Consider the following 21155-nt stretch of genomic DNA (forward strand, 5'->3'; position numbering starts at 1 on the left):
AACATTTCAAATGTCTTACTATTTTGAAACTTTTGTGCGTTTAATGTTAACTGTTCATTTGTGATTGTTTATTTCACTTGCCATGTTAACATCTGATTCCCATGCCAATAAAGCCCAATTGAATTGAATTGAGAGAAAGAGATAGAAAGAGAGAGAGAAAATGAGAGAGAAGTCTGTAGGTGCTCTCTTGCCAACTCCTTGACGGTCATTATCACGCATAACATGGCATGATAATTCCAAAGAATTGGCAAGAGAGCAGAAAGAGCTCATTGGAATGAGAGGAGGTCTTATAAACAAGTACTTTGAGGTGGCGAAGGGTGGGGCTGTGCATGTCTTATACGAGATATGGTGAGAACCTACCTCGATTTCTGGATTTACTCACTGTAACAAAAGTCTCCGCAATCACTCATTTACGTTTGTAAACACTGCAACAAAGAGCCATTGTTAAACACACTAAATTACACTAGATGACCGTATCAAAAAGATACAAAACACTGCACAAGCCAAGAGTGGGACATGAACATGCAGGGTAGCCTAGCCGGCAGGGTAGCCTAGTGGTTAGAGCGTTGGACTAGTAACTGAAAGGTTGCAAGTTCAAATCCCCGAGCTGACAAGGTACAAATCTGTCGTTCTGCCCCTGAACAGGCAGTTAACCCACTGTTCCTAGGCCGTCATTGAAAATAAGAATTTGTTCTTAACTGACTTGCCTAGTTAAATAAAGGTAAAAAATTTAAATAAATACATTACACTAAACGTCAAACACTGTGTTGTGGATCTAACATAATCTCTGCCTCATAAGCAGTCGCACAAATAGCTATTAGTGAATGCAAAATAAATAGGAACCTATTCAGGTTGAGCGTGTATGAGATCATGGTGGGAAGTAACATTGATTTGTTCTGTGGACAAGCCAGACGGGGGTTTGAGAGATCTGGTGGAGGACAGGAAGGAAGTCAGGAACACATTAACACCTGTTGCCGAGTCGCAGAAAAGACCTAGTGATTCCTTCGATTAATTCAAAGCCAAATTTCATTACAAAGACGACATGAATTGCACAAGGCCAGACAAGGGCAGCACAGAGATTGACTAATAGTTGTATTAATTTCCAAATCTACACCGACATGAATGTCTTGTCTCTGGGATCCACAAGTCTCCCAATTCAAGGGCAGTAAGAGAACAATAGGATATCACTGATCGCAGTCCGTTTTAAATCAGGATTCTAAGTATGCTGTAAATACATTTAAATGGGTTCCCAGCTGTAAAAATAGGAATACGCCTGCTCTACGGGGCAGCTATTGTTGCCCTTTTCCAAAATTAAGTACACTTTGTTAACATCTGGCTACATTATAACAGTTTCTATTTTCATCTTAAAACAAACGTACAGAAGCGGCTGCTTAGGGCACCACTATTACCAAAGGCACGTCCAGAAGGCATTTCTATTAGGCCTATTTGATTTAGCCTAGTGTGATATTGTTGGATTCTTTACCTCTGAAAAGAACACACGAACTGTGTCAAACTGTCAAACACACGAACTGTGTCAAATTGTAAAACATATGAACTGTGTCAAACTGTCAAACACATGAACTGTGTCAAACTGTCAAACACACGAACTGTGTCAAACACATGAACTGTGTCAAACTGTCAAACACATGAACTGTGTCAAACACATGAACTGTGTCAAACTGTCAAACACATGAACTGTGTCAAACTGTCAAACACATGAACTGTGTCAAACTGTCAAACACATGAACTGTGTCAAACTGTCAAACACATGAACTGTGTCAAACTGTCAAACATATGAACTGTGTCAAACTGTCAAACACATGAACTGTGTCAAACACATGAACTGTGTCAAATTGTCAAACATATGAACTGTGTCAAACTGTCAAACATATGAACTGTGTCAAACACATGAACTGTGTCAAACTGTCAAACATATGAACTGTGTCAAACTGTCAAACATATGAACTGTGTCAAACACATGAACTGTGTCAAACTGTCAAACACATGAACTGTGTCAAACTGTCAAACATATGAACTGTGTCAAACTGTCAAACATATGAACTGTGTCAAACTGTCAAACACATGAACTGTGTCAAACTGTCAAACATATGAACTGTGTCAAACTGTCAAACATATGAACTGTGTCAAACTGTCAAACATATGAACTGTGTCAAACTGTCAAACATATGAACTGTGTCAAACTGTCAAACATATGAACTGTGTCAAACTGTCAAACATATGAACTGTGTCAAACTGTCAAACATATGAACTGTGTCAAACATATGAACTGTGTCAAACTGTCAAACACATGAACTGTGTCAAACTGTCAAACATATGAACTGTGTCAAACTGTCAAACATATGAACTGTGTCAAACTGTCAAACACATGAACTGTGTCAAACACATGAACTGTGTCAAACTGTCAAACATATGAACTGTGTCAAACTGTCAAACATATGAACTGTGTCAAACTGTCAAACATATGAACTGTGTCAAACTGTCAAACACATGAACTGTGTCAAACTGTCAAACATATGAACTGTGTCAAACTGTCAAACATATGAACTGTGTCAAACTGTCAAACACATGAACTGTGTCAAACACATGAACTGTGTCAAACTGTCAAACACATGAACTGTGTCAAACTGTCAAACACATGAACTGTGTCAAACTGTCAAACACATGAACTGTGTCAAACTGTCAAACATATGAACTGTGTCAAACTGTCAAACATATGAACTGTGTCAAACTGTCAAACATATGAACTGTGTCAAACTGTCAAACATATGAACTGTGTCAAACTGTCAAACATATGAACTGTGTCAAACTGTCAAACACATGAACTGTGTCAAACTGTCAAACATATGAACTGTGTCAAACTGTCAAACATATGAACTGTGTCAAACTGTCAAACACATGAACTGTGTCAAACACATGAACTGTGTCAAACTGTCAAACACATGAACTGTGTCAAACTGTCAAACACATGAACTGTGTCAAACTGTCAAACACATGAACTGTGTCAAACTGTCAAACATATGAACTGTGTCAAACTGTCAAACATATGAACTGTGTCAAACTGTCAAACATATGAACTGTGTCAAACTGTCAAACATATGAACTGTGTCAAACACATGAACTGTGTCAAACTGTCAAACATATGAACTGTGTCAAACTGTCAAACATATGAACTGTGTCAAACTGTCAAACACATGAACTGTGTCAAACTGTCAAACACATGAACTGTGTCAAACTGTCAAACACATGAACTGTGTCAAACTGTCAAACACATGAACTGTGTCAAACTGTCAAACACATGAACTGTGTCAAACTGTCAAACACATGAACTGTGTCAAACTGTCAAACACATGAACTGTGTCAAACTGTCAAACATATGAACTGTGTCAAACTGTCAAACATATGAACTGTGTCAAACTGTCAAACACATGAACTGTGTCAAACTGTCAAACATATGAACTGTGTCAAACTGTCAAACATATGAACTGTGTCAAACTGTCAAACACATGAACTGTGTCAAACTGTCAAACACATGAACTGTGTCAAACTGTCAAACATATGAACTGTGTCAAACTGTCAAACACATGAACTGTGTCAAACACATGAACTGTGTCAAACTGTCAAACATATGAACTGTGTCAAACTGTCAAACATATGAACTGTGTCAAACTGTCAAACATATGAACTGTGTCAAACTGTCAAACACATGAACTGTGTCAAACTGTCAAACATATGAACTGTGTCAAACTGTCAAACATATGAACTGTGTCAAACTGTCAAACACATGAACTGTGTCAAACACATGAACTGTGTCAAACTGTCAAACACATGAACTGTGTCAAACTGTCAAACACATGAACTGTGTCAAACTGTCAAACACATGAACTGTGTCAAACTGTCAAACATATGAACTGTGTCAAACTGTCAAACATATGAACTGTGTCAAACTGTCAAACATATGAACTGTGTCAAACTGTCAAACATATGAACTGTGTCAAACACATGAACTGTGTCAAACTGTCAAACATATGAACTGTGTCAAACTGTCAAACATATGAACTGTGTCAAACTGTCAAACACATGAACTGTGTCAAACTGTCAAACACATGAACTGTGTCAAACTGTCAAACACATGAACTGTGTCAAACTGTCAAACACATGAACTGTGTCAAACTGTCAAACACATGAACTGTGTCAAACTGTCAAACACATGAACTGTGTCAAACTGTCAAACACATGAACTGTGTCAAACTGTCAAACATATGAACTGTGTCAAACTGTCAAACATATGAACTGTGTCAAACTGTCAAACACATGAACTGTGTCAAACTGTCAAACATATGAACTGTGTCAAACTGTCAAACATATGAACTGTGTCAAACTGTCAAACACATGAACTGTGTCAAACTGTCAAACACATGAACTGTGTCAAACTGTCAAACATATGAACTGTGTCAAACTGTCAAACATATGAACTGTGTCAAACTGTCAAACACATGAACTGTGTCAAACTGTCAAACATATGAACTGTGTCAAACTGTCAAACATATGAACTGTGTCAAACTGTCAAACACATGAACTGTGTCAAACTGTCAAACACATGAACTGTGTCAAACTGTCAAACATATGAACTGTGTCAAACTGTCAAACATATGAACTGTGTCAAACTGTCAAACACATGAACTGTGTCAAACTGTCAAACATATGAACTGTGTCAAACTGTCAAACACACGAACTGTGTCAAACACATGAACTGTGTCAAACTGTCAAACATATGAACTGTGTCAAACACATGAACTGTGTCAAACTGTCAAACACATGAACTGTGTCAAACACATGAACTGTGTCAAACTGTCAAACATATGAACTGTGTCAAACACATGAACTGTGTCAAACACATGAACTGTGTCAAATTGTCAAACACATGAACTGTGTCAAACTGTCAAACACATGAACTGTGTCAAACACATGAACTGTGTCAAACACATGAACTGTGTCAAACTGTCAAACACATGAACTGTGTCAAACACATGAACTGTGTCAAACTGTCAAACACATGAACTGTGTCAAACTGTCAAACACATGAACTGTGTCAAACTGTCAAACACATGAACTGTGTCAAACTGTCAAACACATGAACTGTGTCAAATTGTCAAACACATGAACTGTGTCAAACTGTCAAACACATGAACTGTGTCAAACTGTCAAACACATGAACTGTGTCAAACTGTCAAACACATGAACTGTGTCAAACACATGAACTGTGTCAAACTGTCAAACACATGAACTGTGTCAAACTGTCAAACACATGAACTGTGTCAAACACATGAACTGTGTCAAACTGTCAAACACATGAACTGTGTCAAACACATGAACTGTGTCAAACTGTCAAACACATGAACTGTGTCAAACTGTCAAACACATGAACTGTGTCAAACTGTCAAACACATGAACTGTGTCAAACTGTCAAACACATGAACTGTGTCAAACACATGAACTGTGTCAAATTGTCAAACACATGAACTGTGTCAAACTGTCAAACACATGAACTGTGTCAAACTGTCAAACACATGAACTGTGTCAAACACATGAACTGTGTCAAACTGTCAAACACATGAACTGTGTCAAACACATGAACTGTGTCAAACTGTCAAACACATGAACTGTGTCAAACTGTCAAACACATGAACTGTGTCAAACACATGAACTGTGTCAAACTGTCAAACACATGAACTGTGTCAAACTGTCAAACACATGAACTGTGTCAAATTGTCAAACACATGAACTGTGTCAAACTGTCAAACACATGAACTGTGTCAAACTGTCAAACACATGAACTGTGTCAAACACATGAACTGTGTCAAACTGTCAAACATATGAACTGTGTCAAATTGTCAAACACATGAACTGTGTCAAACTGTCAAACACATGAACTGTGTCAAACTGTCAAACACATGAACTGTGTCAAACTGTCAAACACATGAACTGTGTCAAATTGTCAAACACATGAACTGTGTCAAACTGTCAAACACATGAACTGTGTCAAACTGTCAAACACATGAACTGTGTCAAACTGTCAAACACATGAACTGTGTCAAATTGTCAAACACATGAACTGTGTCAAACTGTCAAACACATGAACTGTGTCAAATTGTCAAACACATGAACTGTGTCAAACTGTCAAACACATGAACTGTGTCAAACTGTCAAACACATGAACTGTGTCAAACTGTCAAACACATGAACTGTGTCAAATTGTCAAACACATGAACTGTGTCAAATTGTCAAACATATGAACTGTGTCAAACTGTCAAACACATGAACTGTGTCAAACTGTCAAACACATGAACTGTGTCAAATTGTCAAACACATGAACTGTGTCAAACTGTCAAACACATGAACTGTGTCAAATTGTCAAACACATGAACTGTGTCAAATTGTCAAACACATGAACTGTGTCAAATTGTCAAACACATGAACTGTGTCAAATTGTCAAACACATGAACTGTGTCAAATTGTCAAACACATGAACTGTGTCAAACTGTCAAACACACGAACTGTGTCAAATTGTCAAACACATGAACTGTGTCAAACTGTAAAGAGTTATTGTGTTGGAATCCACACAGCGTGTTACAGATCTAAGAAAACGGTAGACTGGTTCAAGAAGACTGATTGAATAGGGTATCATTTGGGATGCAACCACCCTCATATTCCTCCCTCCATCTTTACTTCATGTCACCCCTCCAAATGAATATTCTCTATCCCCACTGATTTACTTGCGGTAATAATTAATTTGATAAGAAGATGAACGAATGTAAGATATGTCCATACATGGTGAACACTGGGAGAAGGGTTGCTTAAAGGTAACAGGGATTGACTCCTATTTGCTCAGAGTAAGACTCTACACCTTGTCTTTTCATTCTCCCCTGCTTCCCTCTCTTCCACTCAGAACTCCCTCTCCTCTTCCCCCTTCCTAATTCCTCAATTTTCAAGCCTGCCCTACCTCTTTTCCCCTCCTCACACCTTCCTCTAACTCCTCCTCTTTCCCCTCCTCACTCCTTCCTCTAACTCCTCCTCTTTTCCCCTCCTCACACCTTCCTCTAACTCCTCCTCTTTCCCCTCCTCACTCCTTCCTCTAACTCCTCCTCTTTTCCCCTCCTCACATCTTCCCCTAAATCCTCCTCTTTTCCCCTCCTCACACCTTCCTCTAACTCCTCCTCTTTCCCCTCCTCACATCTTCCCCTAAATCCTCCTCTTTTCCCCTCCTCACACCTTCCTCTAACTCCTCCTCTTTTCCCCTTCTCACACCTTCCTTAAACTCCTCCTCTTTTCCCCTCCTCACACATCCTCTAACTCCTCCTCTTTTCCCTCCTCACTCCTTCCTCTAACTCCTCTTCTTTTCCCCTCCTCACACCTTCCTCTAACTTCTCCTCTTGCCCCCTCCTCACACCTTCCTTAAACTCCTCCTCTTTTCCCCTCCTCACTCCTTCCTCTAACTCCTCCTCTTGTCCCCTCCTCACTCCTTCCTCTAACTCCTCCTCTTTCCCCCGCCTCACACCTTAATCTAACTTCTCCTCTTTTCCCCTCCTCACTCCTTCCTCTAACTCCTCCTCTTTTCCATTCTCTCTTTTTCCTTTACCCTTCATACCCCTCTCCCTCCTCCTCCTCAGCAGTGAGGGGTGTGTTCTCCGCCTCCTCTCAGTTTTGCTGCCCATTTCTTGACATTAGGGAGTGAACGTTATTCATAATAAGGGTTACATGGAGAAAATCGAACCTCTGAAATGAAAATGGATGGCCCTCCCTTCAGCAAAATATATTTGACCTAAACCCTCCCTGAACACTTGAAGAAGAAAAAAAGTGACCCTCCCCTATACCCAAAATAATGTTTTAAAACATAAAGTGGACAGCAGAGAAGATCCTTAGCATTTACTCTCACTTCTTGGACAGATCAGAGCCTTACATATACCATTTTAGAAACTGTTCTTTGTCCTGTAAGCATTGCATGGCAACACAGGAATTTTGATAGCACACGTGGCTGCTGGGCAGAAGGTTGTGAGTTCACAGACCACTGTGGACAAGAGTAAGAGCGGAAAGATCTCCTTTATAGTAAAAGCATTGCTTGGGTCCATCATCGTATTTGCAGGTCCGAGAAAATATTGCCTTTTATAAACAGTTCATGCAATTCTACCACACAAATTACCAAAATTACAGGCTAAGAACGGACAGAGAGACAGGCCTATGTGTTCATTTTATCATATTTCACCAATGCCGAATCAGTGCGTAAGGTTACATGCACACATTCATGCGATAATTGTTAATAGTCAGATGAATATAATAGTTTTATTAAAGCGTTTACATGTTTTACAAGTAGAACGATTCCCCAAATAATCCTGTTACATGGACACATCTGAAAAGGCTACCTGATGGCACTCTGATAAACGCAGAAAATCGCCAATCAAAATAAACATTGTATCGCAGCGAACAATATTTTTGGGAAGCACATTTGATTTTGAGTTGGGGCATAGAACGTTTGTAACGTGAAAACGACTTCTAAGATGCATACATTCAGTTGTTCCGAACTCACTTCACTCGCGCTGAAGAAGGAGGCTCTCGGCTGGTGCTGGCACATGTGCAGGTCAAATGCACCACTGTAATGCCGATTAAGGTGTTTACATGACGTAATCATTCGAAAGATTGCTCAGAACACCAGGTGTTTTAATCAGCGTATGCTTACTTTGATTTTGACCTTACGCCGATTAAGATAAACTGAGTAAGGTGTTTACGTGACTATTGCATAATCTATGCCTACTGCCGTAATCCGTTTAATATCGAATTATTAGCGTGCATGTAAACGTACTCAGTGTGTCTTGTTTGCAACGTAACTGTCCCTGTTTGCAAATAATTTAATGTGAGACAACATTAGGAATCTGAGCATGGTAGGCTTCTTTCAAAACCTAGGCCTACCTTTCCACCCCAGACAGTAGGCCTAACGACGCAGAAAAAATATAAGCTTTAACTGCTGGCTACTCTTCGTCCGTGAATTAACACAACAAGAGAAGGTCCCTTAAAGACGTCTGGGTTTAAACATCTTCTATTGTACAGAAAGTGAATAGCTTCATCAAATGATAGTGACAAAATTAGGTTACTTCCCTTCTCAATTTTATGTCTCTTCGGTTTTATTTTCTTCAAAATCTTAAGCTAACAATGGGTAGACCTGTGCTTTTTGCCATTTTCTTGAATAAAAGGTAGGCTTAAGGCATACCCTCTCATACCCATACTCATACCCCTCTCATACCTCTCATACCCCTCAATTCAAGTCCTGGTTTGAACTTAACAGCCCTTCACTGACACAGAGTTAGTATATTTAAAGAGTGCTTGGTGGGTGGAGGAATTGGCCGCCAAAATCTATATAGCGTTATATAGAAGTCTAAAGGCAAGTTTATTCTGTCAAAGAGGTAGGCCTACCTCTTATTTCTTAGGAAGAAATAGGCTCCAACACGAAGCCCTCTTGTTGTTAGTCTAATTAAAATGAAGACGGTTGAAATGAATAATGTCAACTGGAATTTGCTGACTTCAGCACCATGAGCACCACGAGCACCATGAGCACCATGAGCACCATGAGCACCACGGGCACCATGAGCACCATGAGCACCACGGGCACCACGGGCACCATGAGCACCACGAGCACCACGAGCACCACGAGCACCACGAGCACCACGAGCACCATGAGCACCACGAGCACCATGAGCACCATGAGCACCACGAGCACCACGGGCACCACGAGCACCACGGGCACCACGGGCACCACAAGCACCACGGGCACCATGAGCACCATGAGCACCATGAGCACCATGAGCACCACGAGCACCATGAGCACCATGAGCACCATGAGCACCACGAGCACCACGAGCACCACGAGCACCACGGGCACCACGGGCACCATGAGCACCACGGGCACCATGAGCACCACGAGCACCACGAGCACCATGAGCACCATGAGCACCACGAGCACCACGAGCACCACGGGCACCACGAGCACCACGGGCACCACGGGCACCATGAGCACCACGGGCACCATGAGCACCATGAGCACCATGAGCACCACGAGCACCACGGGCACCACGGGCACCACGAGCACCACGGGCACCATGAGCACCACGGGCACCACGGGCACCACGAGCACCACGAGCACCACGAGCACCACGGGCACCACGGGCACCACGGGCACCACGGGCACCACGAGCACCACGGGCACCACGAGCACCACGGGCACCACGGGCACCACGAGCACCACGAGCACCACGAGCACCACGGGCACCACGGGCACCACGAGCACCACGGGCACCACGAGCACCACGAGCACCACGAGCACCACGGGCACCACGAGCACCACGGGCACCACGAGCACCACGGGCACCACGAGCACCACGGGCACCACGAGCACCACGAGCACCACGAGCACCACGGGCACCACGAGCACCACGAGCACCACGAGCACCACGAGCACCACGAGCACCACGGGCACCACGAGCACCACGAGCACCACGGGCACCACGGGCACCACGAGCACCACGGGCACCACGAGCACCACGAGCACCACGGGCACCACGAGCACCACGGGCACCACGAGCACCACGGGCACCACGAGCACCACGAGCACCACGGGCACCACGAGCACCACGGGCACCACGAGCACCACGAGCACCACGGGCACCACGGGCACCACGAGCACCACGGGCACCACGAGCACCACGAGCACCACGGGCACCACGAGCACCACGGGCACCACGAGCACCACGGGCACCACGAGCACCACGAGCACCACGAACACCACGAGCACCATGAGCTGTCTATTTCCGATTGATTGTGCTGCGACTGCTGCTTCAAGTTTCAGCACCACAATGTAAGTTACTCAAACATGGCTTATTGTGAGGTCAATAACTCTGATAAATACATCATGGGCAAGGAACATATTGTTTTTATTGAAATCAATTATCGTAGTAGCAAGCTATTAAGGTTGACCTCCAGTCCTCCTCATCTTTGCGCTATCCTTCTCAAATTGAACAGAACATAGGCTATAGGCTAGTCCAGGTGCAAGATATAGCGTCTTTTGGACTTGGCCTAATCAAAATGTATTTTCTGAAGAATTCTTTGACTCTCGTCTTGATCTGCCACAGTAGGCCTACACAGCACAGCACTGGTTAGGCAGCACAACAACAACAATTTTTTTTAGCAAGAGCAAAGCAGTCTGGGACTCAGGGTTGGAATATCCATTTCGGTGTGTAATGCAGCCTAGTTTTATTTACACCATCCCAGCAGCTATCTTAGAACAGTGGAGGCTCATCAGAGGAGGAAGGGGAGGACCCTCCCCCCTCAGTGAATTTCAGCAAAAGTTCAACATTAAAAAAGTCATCCTTTTCAGATAAAACTACACTAAATATATTCACGTCACCAAATAATTGATTAAAACACACTGTTATGCAATGAAGGTCTACAGTAGCCTCAACAGCACTCTCTGGGGCCGCATCATGGTGTAGCCGGAGGACAGTTAGTTTCCGTGCTCCTCTGGGTACATTGAATGCAATACAATCAATACAAAACCTAGGAGGCTCATAGTTTTCTCCCCCTTCCATGCACATACACAGTAATTATGACAACTTCCGGAGGATGTCCTCCAACCTATCAGAGCGGACATGTTGTCGACCCAATCAAAATATCTGAGAATCAATCTAGTACTGAAAGCATAAGCTAGAGCTAGCACTGCAGTGCATAAAATGTGGTGAATAGTTGACTCAAAGAGAGAGAAAGACAATAGTTGAAGATTTTTAACAAATTAATTTCTTCAAAAATGAAGGAGAAGAAAGAGAGAGGGAGAGAGAGAGATAATTAGTTGTATTTGTTTTTTACTTTCACTTATCTAGCAAATGTAGCTAGCTAGTTTATCCTACTCAAACACCTGGCTCAAACAGAGCAGGATGCTATGTTAGCTAGCTGGCTATGTCTATCCAACACTGGAACTCTTACAAGTCAAGGTAAGCTTTTGGTTTTATACATGTATTGCCAACAGGGCCCGACGATATAACTGCTAAACTGCTTGCTATACACTGTTCTGCATGATTGTAGTGGGTTTACTAACGCGTTAATTCTAGTAGCTAGCTGTGTTAGCTAATATGGTGACAACAGTGTAGGCTGTGTGTAGTGGTTAACGGTAATGGGATGAAGGTTTGGCTTGGAAAGGTTTTTTCAGCTGTTTTATTGTGCACTGAAATCCACAAGCGAAGGGAAAAGGTGAGAGGAGGAGAGCGCGTAGATGAAGAAGAAATTATACAACGAGCAAATTATCATGCGGTTTGTATGTGGCTGCTATGAAAGTAAACTGTGCTTACGGTTGTCAGAGGTGTATTCATTCTGCCAGTTCTGTTGAAAAACATTTCTTAAATGAAAGCAAATGGAACGAAACGGAGATAAACATACCTGAATTTGTCACTTTTACCTTGATTACTCACTTTTTTCTCTCAACCTGTGCACCTACGTTGTAAACGTTCATTCATAGGCTAGGTTGTAGCAACCTAATGATGGGTATAGGGAAGATTTGATTATCATGTTGTAGCCTAAACCTGTCAGTGTTACTTTGAGCTGGGTGAATGGAATATGAATGACAGTCATCCAATATGCTCAAATAGAAATAAATCTATGCTCATAAAAACAAAAAAAAGTCCTCCCTTATCTTAAACGGCACGGACCGCCACTGTCTTAGAAATATTACTTTGCTCCCTGCTTCTCCAAGCACGACCCTGCCCTGAACTAGATTTTTTTTTAATACTAAACCCTCCCCTGAAATTGAAAAAGCATGACCGTCCCCCATTTTACTACAGGTACCCATTCTGTACATTTCAATCCATCCCTTACATCTAAGTGGACCTCCGGGCATTTACCATACACCCTACACCCTACATCCTACACACTCCATCCTGTCTCAGTAGACTAATGGAGATTCTGTCATCGCCTCGAGAGAAATTGCCACTTACCAATACACACACTCTCTCTCTTTCTCCCCCTTCTCTCTCTTTCTTGGCCATGTTTCTCTAACACTCCACTTCCCACTCTCTCTTCATCATTTCCCCACATTCTCTCTCTCCCTGGTCCCACTCCCAGAATATAATGCACCCAAATGACTCTCACAATAAGACATGATGGCAGGCCGACTAGAACTCATCTCAACAATGCGGTGGGGTTAGCTCTGTGCCTCGGTGGCTCCCTCCGCTCCGGAGAGAACACTGCTTCGTCCGCATCCTTGGGGCGAAAAATATGCCACAGCATCTCCTCCCTCACTTCATTCTCTAAAACCCGCCTGCCTGGTACCGCTTGCCCGCCTGCCCACACGTTGAGGGGAAGGACAGAGAGACGGCCCCCTTGTCAATCTCCTGCCAATGGCTGCTGTCAAAACAGAAGCTGACAAGCGAGACCGACGAAGACGCTAAGACGGCCTGGCGGGACACCTTACTGACAGCAGGCTCTGTCGGGCTCTCGCCGAGAGAGAGAGAGGTCACAGAAACGGGAGACACAGGAGATGGGAGAGCTTCACACTCATTAAGGAAGGGCCTTTTCTATGTCTGGGACTCAGAGATTGGAGAAGACTAAATGACATATATCTGCATGAGAGAGACTTGAGTCTTACTTCCTTAGGCCTCACACCAGGACTCCGCAAGGTCTCTAGATATAAAAGGATGTGCTTATTTTTGTGACTAAACATGAAGCGGTAAGGTGCCCCTTAAGAGCTGATCTGGAGTCAGTTTTATTTAGTAGACTGGTTGCATTCCCTAAGTATTAAGGTATGGAGAACACTGATCCTAGACCAGCACTCTGGACTGGAGCCAATGGCACCTCTAGCTGTATTAGAGTCAGCATGTTAACAGGCAGTGCTTGTTGCTTACCTCTGTGAGGTGGGGGTTGGGGTTGAAGCCACACTGGTTGCAGACGGTGGAGCGGCACTGTGTGCAGGTGTTGTAGTTTGGCAGGGCCGGCGGATTGGTCAGCTCCGTGGTGGAGCAGAGTGGGCACAGCTTGCTGACGGGCATGGGGGCGATCTGGGGCACTGAGTAGGGCGAGGTGGGGGTGATCCCACGGTCCGGGGACATTGAGGAGGAGCGACCCGTCCGGCCACCCGAACCGCTGAAGTCCACCTGGAGGTTTCGTCTGGAGGCATGCTGACCTGGACCACCACCCATCCCAGCACCCATCCCTGGCCCATGACCCTGAGCCTGCCCTGGGCCCGGGCCGTGGCCTGAGCCATGGACTAGGCCTGAGCTATGCTGCATCGGCCTGTGGCTCTCTTGGTTGGCCAGTCTCTGACCTCCTCCTCCACCCATTCCTCCGTAGCCAGCCTGCATCCCAGATTTAGGACTCCCCGTGGGAACCCTGAAGAAAAACAACAGGAATCAAATGAATTTCAAATATAACATCCCTTCTGTTTAGCTCTTCTACAGATTGTGAACAAGATATTTGGTGGTTTGGTCAGTATCACTGAATCTTTTCATTCTATCAAAAAATGGCCCTGAAGCTCCGGCTAAGACTGAAACAAGACACTGAAAAACTGCTCTGATCTGGGGAAAGCATAAATTTGGATCAAAGAGAACCACAGTAGTTCCGGCCAATCATTTGCTTAATTTGCTTCAGTTGATTCATGGGAGCTTGACACAAGTATTCGTTGTAGAGAGAGACCTATTTTGCGACAGCCTAAGTCGGTATGAGACATTTGCTTTCAGCTACATGTGAATGTCACAAAATCTCTCTCATCCACCCCCACGCCTTAGATCTGAAGTTACTGTCTCCAAATTCACATCTCTTCAAAGCCCTCCGAGCCAGACTTCACCTAGTGACCTTCACGTGGAGCGGACTTAGGGAAGCTGTGCGTGCGTGTGTACACTTAATGCAGTCTCATCTGGTCTAATGATGTTAAATGTCTCCTGGCAGCTCTCATAACAGTTTGCCCTCTTCACCGTAAGCTCTACCCAGCAGGTAAAAGGCTACAAGGGCCACAGGAGCATCAAACCAACCAGGCGGCTGGAGCAAAGTGCCATAATGAGGGGTTCAACACATAGAAAGCAGGCTAAAGTGCATACGTTGTTTTGCAGGCTGTCGGGAAGCTTCTACAGTGCTTGAGCCATTTCAGCACCATAGAGCTGTCCCTTTCAGCCCCATGAGCCATTTCAGCACCGTTTTAGCACCACGGCGCTGTCCACTTACACATAGACATGTCTTACTTTGTCCTAAACGCTTACAGTCCCACCTAAAGTAAACAATAAAATCAGTCGCACCTAATGTAAACCATATGTTTGCCATATGTCTGTATGCATGCACTCTGATGAAGGCAAAAATGGTTCAAATGTTAATTACATTTTTAACAAAGGATTATTAACTCAAGCACTGTGCTTACTGTACTCTCTTCATGTTAAAAAATATAATAATCATCTTTTCCTTCAGAGGTCTAAATACCTCTATGGACCGTAAAGGGAATCATACTTCAACCTATCATGCTCATGCACTTATATATAGGAATTAGTGGATATATGGGACACTATCAAATGTGCCTTTAGAGGCCATGCAATTTAGTACTCATCTCTAAAACAAAAGAAAATGAGGTCAAAAGAGTCCATATTAACAAAGGAAATGGAAGGACTAACAGTACAGTTAGATAGCAATACAAAACTGCACCGTAGAGGCTCAGAATAAGTTAGAGGAAAAACAAAAAGAAATGGAGGAACTTATTCAAGAAAGATCCAGTGTAATATATTATAAAACATAAAGCGAACTGGATGGAATATGGGGAAAAATGCACCAAATTATTTTTTCATCTTCAACATAGAAATGCTACCACAAATAATTGACTGAAACTTGTTACACATGATGAGTCACCCATGATTCACCAAACAATATTTTGAAAGAAGAAGTAAAGTAATTTAAGCATATGTTTTCGTGTCAGTCTCCTCCATCTCCTCTAACCGACGCTAATTGTATGGATTTGTTTCCTATTAATAATGTAAAATTAACAGCTGTACAGAAAGACTCATGTAAAGACCAAATTACAGAGGAGGAACTTCTTGATGCAATTAAAGCCTTTAAATCCAGGAAACTCCAGGGCTGGATGGCATACCAGAGGAGGTATACCAAACCTTTTTTGATATACTCAGAGGACCGTTATTAGCATGTTTTAACCACTCCTATATAAACGGTAGATTAACGGACACGCAACAAGAAGGTCTGATTTCATTATGACTGAAATAGTATCCAAGTGGTATATATAAAGATCCAGTCCATTTAAAAAAATTGGAGGCCTCTTACACTTCAGTGTTGTGATGCAAAAGTTCTAGCTAAATGCCTTTTAAATGCCTTTTAAACCTTTTAAATTATGCCCATATCATTTAAAAGGTTTTGTCGGATATTATTTATCCTAATCAGACAGGTTTTTTACATGGACAATACATTAGAGATAATATAAGACAAGTACTGGAAACAATAGAACACTCTGTGAAACCAGGCCTGGTTTTCATAGCTGACTTTGAAATGACATTTGATAAAGTACGACTGGAGTTTAGATATAAATGCCTGGAATATTTCAATTTTGGAGAATCTCTCATAAAATGGGTTAAAGTTATGTATAGTAGCCCTAGGTGTAAAATAGTAAATAATGGCTACTTCTCAGAAAGATTTAAACTGTCAAGAGGAGTAACACAAGTTTGTCCACTATCGGCATATCTATTTATTATTGCCATGGAAATGTTAGCTGTTAAAACTAGATCCAACAATAGTATTAAGGTGTCATTGCACGCTGATAAGTCACGTTTTCTTCTGAATCCACAATTAGAATCCCCACAGCCTCATAGTGGATCTGAATACTTTATCTAACCTCTCTGGATTAAAACCAATTTATGATAAGTGTACAATATTACGTATTGGATCACTAAAAAAAGACAACTTTCACATTACTGTGTAGTTCATCAATAAAATGGTCTGACGGGGATGTTGACATACTCGTGGTGCATATGCCAAAAGAAAGAAATAATCTCACATTTTTATAGAAAGTTAGCAAAAATAGATAAGATCTTGCTACCATGAAAGGAAAATACCTGTCTATTTGTGGGAAAATCTTCAGTCATATCACAGTTGACCTATTTGGTTTTGCCTACACCTAGCGACCTGTTTTTTAAATTATATGAGCAAAAAATATTTTTGGGGGACTGGCAAGCCAGACAAATTAAAAGGGCCTATTTGTCACGCCCTGGCCTTAGTTATCTTTGTTTCCTGTGTCAGTGTTTGTGTCACACGGGACTGTGACGGTTAGTACGTTTGTTGTTTTGTATTTTGTCTAGTTTTCTTGTTATTAAATCATGGAAACTTACCACGCTGTACATTGGTCCTCCGATCCTTCTCGCCTCTCCTCGTCTGAGGAGGAGGAAGAGCTAGACTGCCGTTACACTATTTATATAATTAATATGAATTCGGATTGCAGAAATTATTAAATATTAAAGCATTAGACCTCTCACTAAAGGCATCAGTCATACAAAAAGTATCCTTAAATTCGAACTGGTTTATCGCAAATTAGTAAGAATGTCTCACCCCATATTCAAGAATGGCCTTTTTCCCTTTATTCAGATTACAACCGCTCACTTTAGGTTATTTGAAAACCAAATAATCTCCAAAATATTGTTATTTTTTAAACAAGCCATAGAAAGTTGGTTGCAATTTCAGTTTAATCGACCAGAAAAGACAGAACAAATAATACAACAAATCTTGTGGTTAAACTCAAATATACTAATAAAAAAAACTTTATTTTTCGAGAATAAAAAAAAAGGTTCAGCAGCTTGCTAAAGTATTCACCCCCTTGGCATTTTTCCTACTTTGTTGCCTTACAACCTGGAATTAAAATGGATTTTGGGGAGATTTGTATCATTTGATTTACATAACATGCCTACCACTTTGAAGATGAAATATATTTTATTGTGAAACAAACAAGAAATAAGACAAAAAAACATAAAACGTGAGCGTGCATAACTATTCCGCCCCCCCTCCCCCCAGAGTCAATACTTTGAAGAACCACCTTTTGCAGCAATTACAGCTACAAGTCTCTTGGGGTATGTCTCTGTAAGCTTGGCCATTCCAAGACATTTAATGTTTCCCCTTAAACCACTTGAGTGTTGCTTTAGCAGTATGCTTAGGGTCATTGTCCTGCTGGAAGGTGAACCTCCGTCCCAGTCTCAAATCTCTGGAAGATTGAAACAGGTTTCCCTCAAGAATTTCCATGTATTTAGCGCCATCCATCATTCCTTCAAATTCTGACCAGTTTCCCAGTCCCTGCCGATGAGAAACATCCCCACAGCATGATGCTGCCACCACCATTCACTGTGGGGATGGTGTTCTCGGGGTGATGAGAGGTGTTGGATTTGCGCCAGACATAACGCTTTCCTTGATGGCCAAAAAGCTCAATTTTAGTCTCATTTGACCAGAGTGCCTTCATCCATATGTCTTTTGGCGAACACCAAACATGTTTGCTTATTTTTTTCTTTAAGCAATGGCTTTTTTCTGGCCACTCTTCCATAAAGGCCAGCTCTGTGGAGTGTACAGTTTAGAGTGGTCCTATGGACAGATACTCCAATCTCCACTGTGGAGCTTTGCAGCTCCTTTTGGGTTATCTTTGGTCTCTTTGTTGCCTCTCTGATTAATGCCCTCCTTGCCTGGTCCATGGGTTTGGTGTGTGGCCCTCTCTTGGCAGGTTTGTTGTGGTGCCATATTCTTTCCATTTTTTAATCATGGATTTAATGTTGCTCCGGGGGATGTTCAAAGTTTCTTATATTTTTTTATAACCCAACCCTGATCTGTACTTCTCCACAACCTAACCTGTTTGGAGAGCTCCTTGGTCTTCATGGTGCCACTTGCTTGGTGGTACCCCTTGCTTAGTGGTGGTTCCCCTTGCTTAGTGGTGGTGCCCCTTGCTTAGTGGTGGTGCCCCTTGCTTAGTGGTGGTGCCCCTTGCTTAGTGGTGTTGCAGACTCTGGGGCCTTTCAGAACAGGTGTATATATATACTAAGATCATGTGACAGATCATGTGACACTTAGATTGCACACAAGTGGACTTTATTTAACTAATTATGTGACTTTTGAAGGTAATTGGTTGCAGCAGACCTTATTTAGGGGCCTCATAGCAAAGGGGTGAATACATATGCACGCACCACTTTTCAGTTTTATTTTTTTCATTTCACTTCACCAATTTGGACTATTTTGTGTATGTAGATGTTGCATAAAACATCTGTTGTTTCCAGCTACAATAGTCATTTACAACATTAGCAATGTCTGCACTGTATTTCTGATCAATTTGATGCTATTTTAATGGACCCAAAAAATGTGCTTTTCTTTCAAAAACAAGGACATTTCTAAGTGACCCTAAACTTTGCAACGGTAGTGTATATAGTATTTATAAGCTGGAAGTAGAAGCCCAAGAGTTGTTGTTTATTAGTTTACTCCTATTAGGGGAAGGGTGGTAGGGTTTGCGGGAGAAAATAAAATAAAAAATAATAATAATTTGTATGTATATATATTTGTGTGTATATTTATATATGTGTGTATGTATTTATATATTTACCCAAATGACATATGGGGATTGGAAATGATGCAGACAATTACGTTGATGGAAGCTGCAATCTATCCGTAACGCTGAAGCTGATCTACCCCCTGAAAAAGAAACTGTGGTCAAGCTGGTGATTGTTTTGTGGCCCTCCAAACATTTTTTATTTATTTATTTATTTTTATTTATTTAACCTTTATTTAACCAGGTAGGCAAATTGAGAACACGTTCTCATTTACAATTGCGACCTGGCCAAGATAAAGCAAAGCAGTTCGACACATACAACAACACATAGTTACACATGGAGTAAAACAAACATATAGTCAATAATACAGTGAAAAAATAAGTCTATATACAATGTGAGCAAGTGAGGTGAGATAAGGGAGGTGAAGGCAAACAAATATATGTATAAATAAATAAAAATATAAAAAGGCCATGGAGGCGAAGTGAATACAACACAGCAAGTAAAATAAAAACTAAAAACACTGGAATGGTTGGTTTGCAATGGAAGAAAGCGCAAAGTAGAGACAGAAATAATGGGGTGCAAAGGAGCAAAATAAATAAATAAATAAATACAGTAGGTAAAGAGGTAGTTGTTTGGGCTAAATTATAGATGGGCTATGTACAGGTGCAGTAATCTATGAGCTGCTCTGACAGCTGGTGCTTAAAGCTAGTGAGGGAGATAAGTGTTTCCAGTTTCAGAGATTTTTGTAGTTCGTTCCAGTCATTGGCAGCAGAGAACTGGAAGGAGAGGCGTCCAAAGGAAGAATTGGTTTTGGGGGTGACTAGAGAGATATACCTGCTGGAGCGCGTGCTACAGGTAGGTGCTGCTATGGTGACCAGCGAGCTGAGATAAGGGGGGACTTTACCTAGCAGGGTCTTGTAGATGACCTGGAACCAGTGGGTTTGGCGACGAGTATGAAGCGAGGGCCAGCCAACGAGAGTGTACAGGTCGCAGTGGTGGGTAGTATATGGGGCTTTGGTGACAAAACGGATGGCACTGTGATAGACTGCATCCAATTTATTGAGTAGGGTTTTGGAGGCTATTTTGTAAATGACATCACCAAAGTCGAGGATTGGTAGGATGGTCAGTTTTACAAGGGTATGTTTGGCAGCATGAGTAAAGGATGCTTTGTTGCGGAATAGGAAGCCAATTCTAGATTTGACTTTGGATTGGAGATGTTTGATGTGAGTCTGGAAGGAGAGTTTACAGTCTAACCAGACACCTAGGTATTTGTAGTTGTCCACATATTCTAAGTCAGAGCCGTCCAGAGTAGTGATGTTGGACAGGCGGGCAGGTGCAGGCAGCGATCGGTTGAAGAGCATGCATTTAGTTTTACTTGTATTTAAGAGCAATTGGAGGCCACGGAAGGAGAGTTGTATGGCATTGAAGCTCGCCTGGAGGGTTGTTAACACAGTGTCAAAAGAAGGGCCAGAAGTATACAGAATAGTGTCGTCTGCGTAGAGGTGGATCAGAGAATCACCAGCAGCAAGAGCGACATCATTGATGTATACAGAG

The 21155-nt window shown here is 42.2% G+C and overlaps 1 protein-coding gene across 2 annotated transcripts in view; it reads right to left on the reverse strand.

Moving 5' to 3' along the window:
* LOC139557038 (protein bassoon-like) overlaps nucleotides 1–21155 on the reverse strand; it is a 190807-nt gene that overhangs the window by 120234 nt on the left and 49418 nt on the right. For both annotated transcript variants that reach the window (XM_071371352.1, XM_071371351.1), the window contains exon 2: nucleotides 13953–14436. In XM_071371352.1, the coding sequence (XP_071227453.1) occupies nucleotides 13953–14436 (484 nt within the window). The remainder of the gene's footprint in view (nucleotides 1–13952; nucleotides 14437–21155) is intronic.

This window comes from Salvelinus alpinus, chromosome 28 (genome assembly GCF_045679555.1).
Source record: "Salvelinus alpinus chromosome 28, SLU_Salpinus.1, whole genome shotgun sequence".
NCBI lineage: Eukaryota > Metazoa > Chordata > Actinopteri > Salmoniformes > Salmonidae > Salvelinus > Salvelinus alpinus.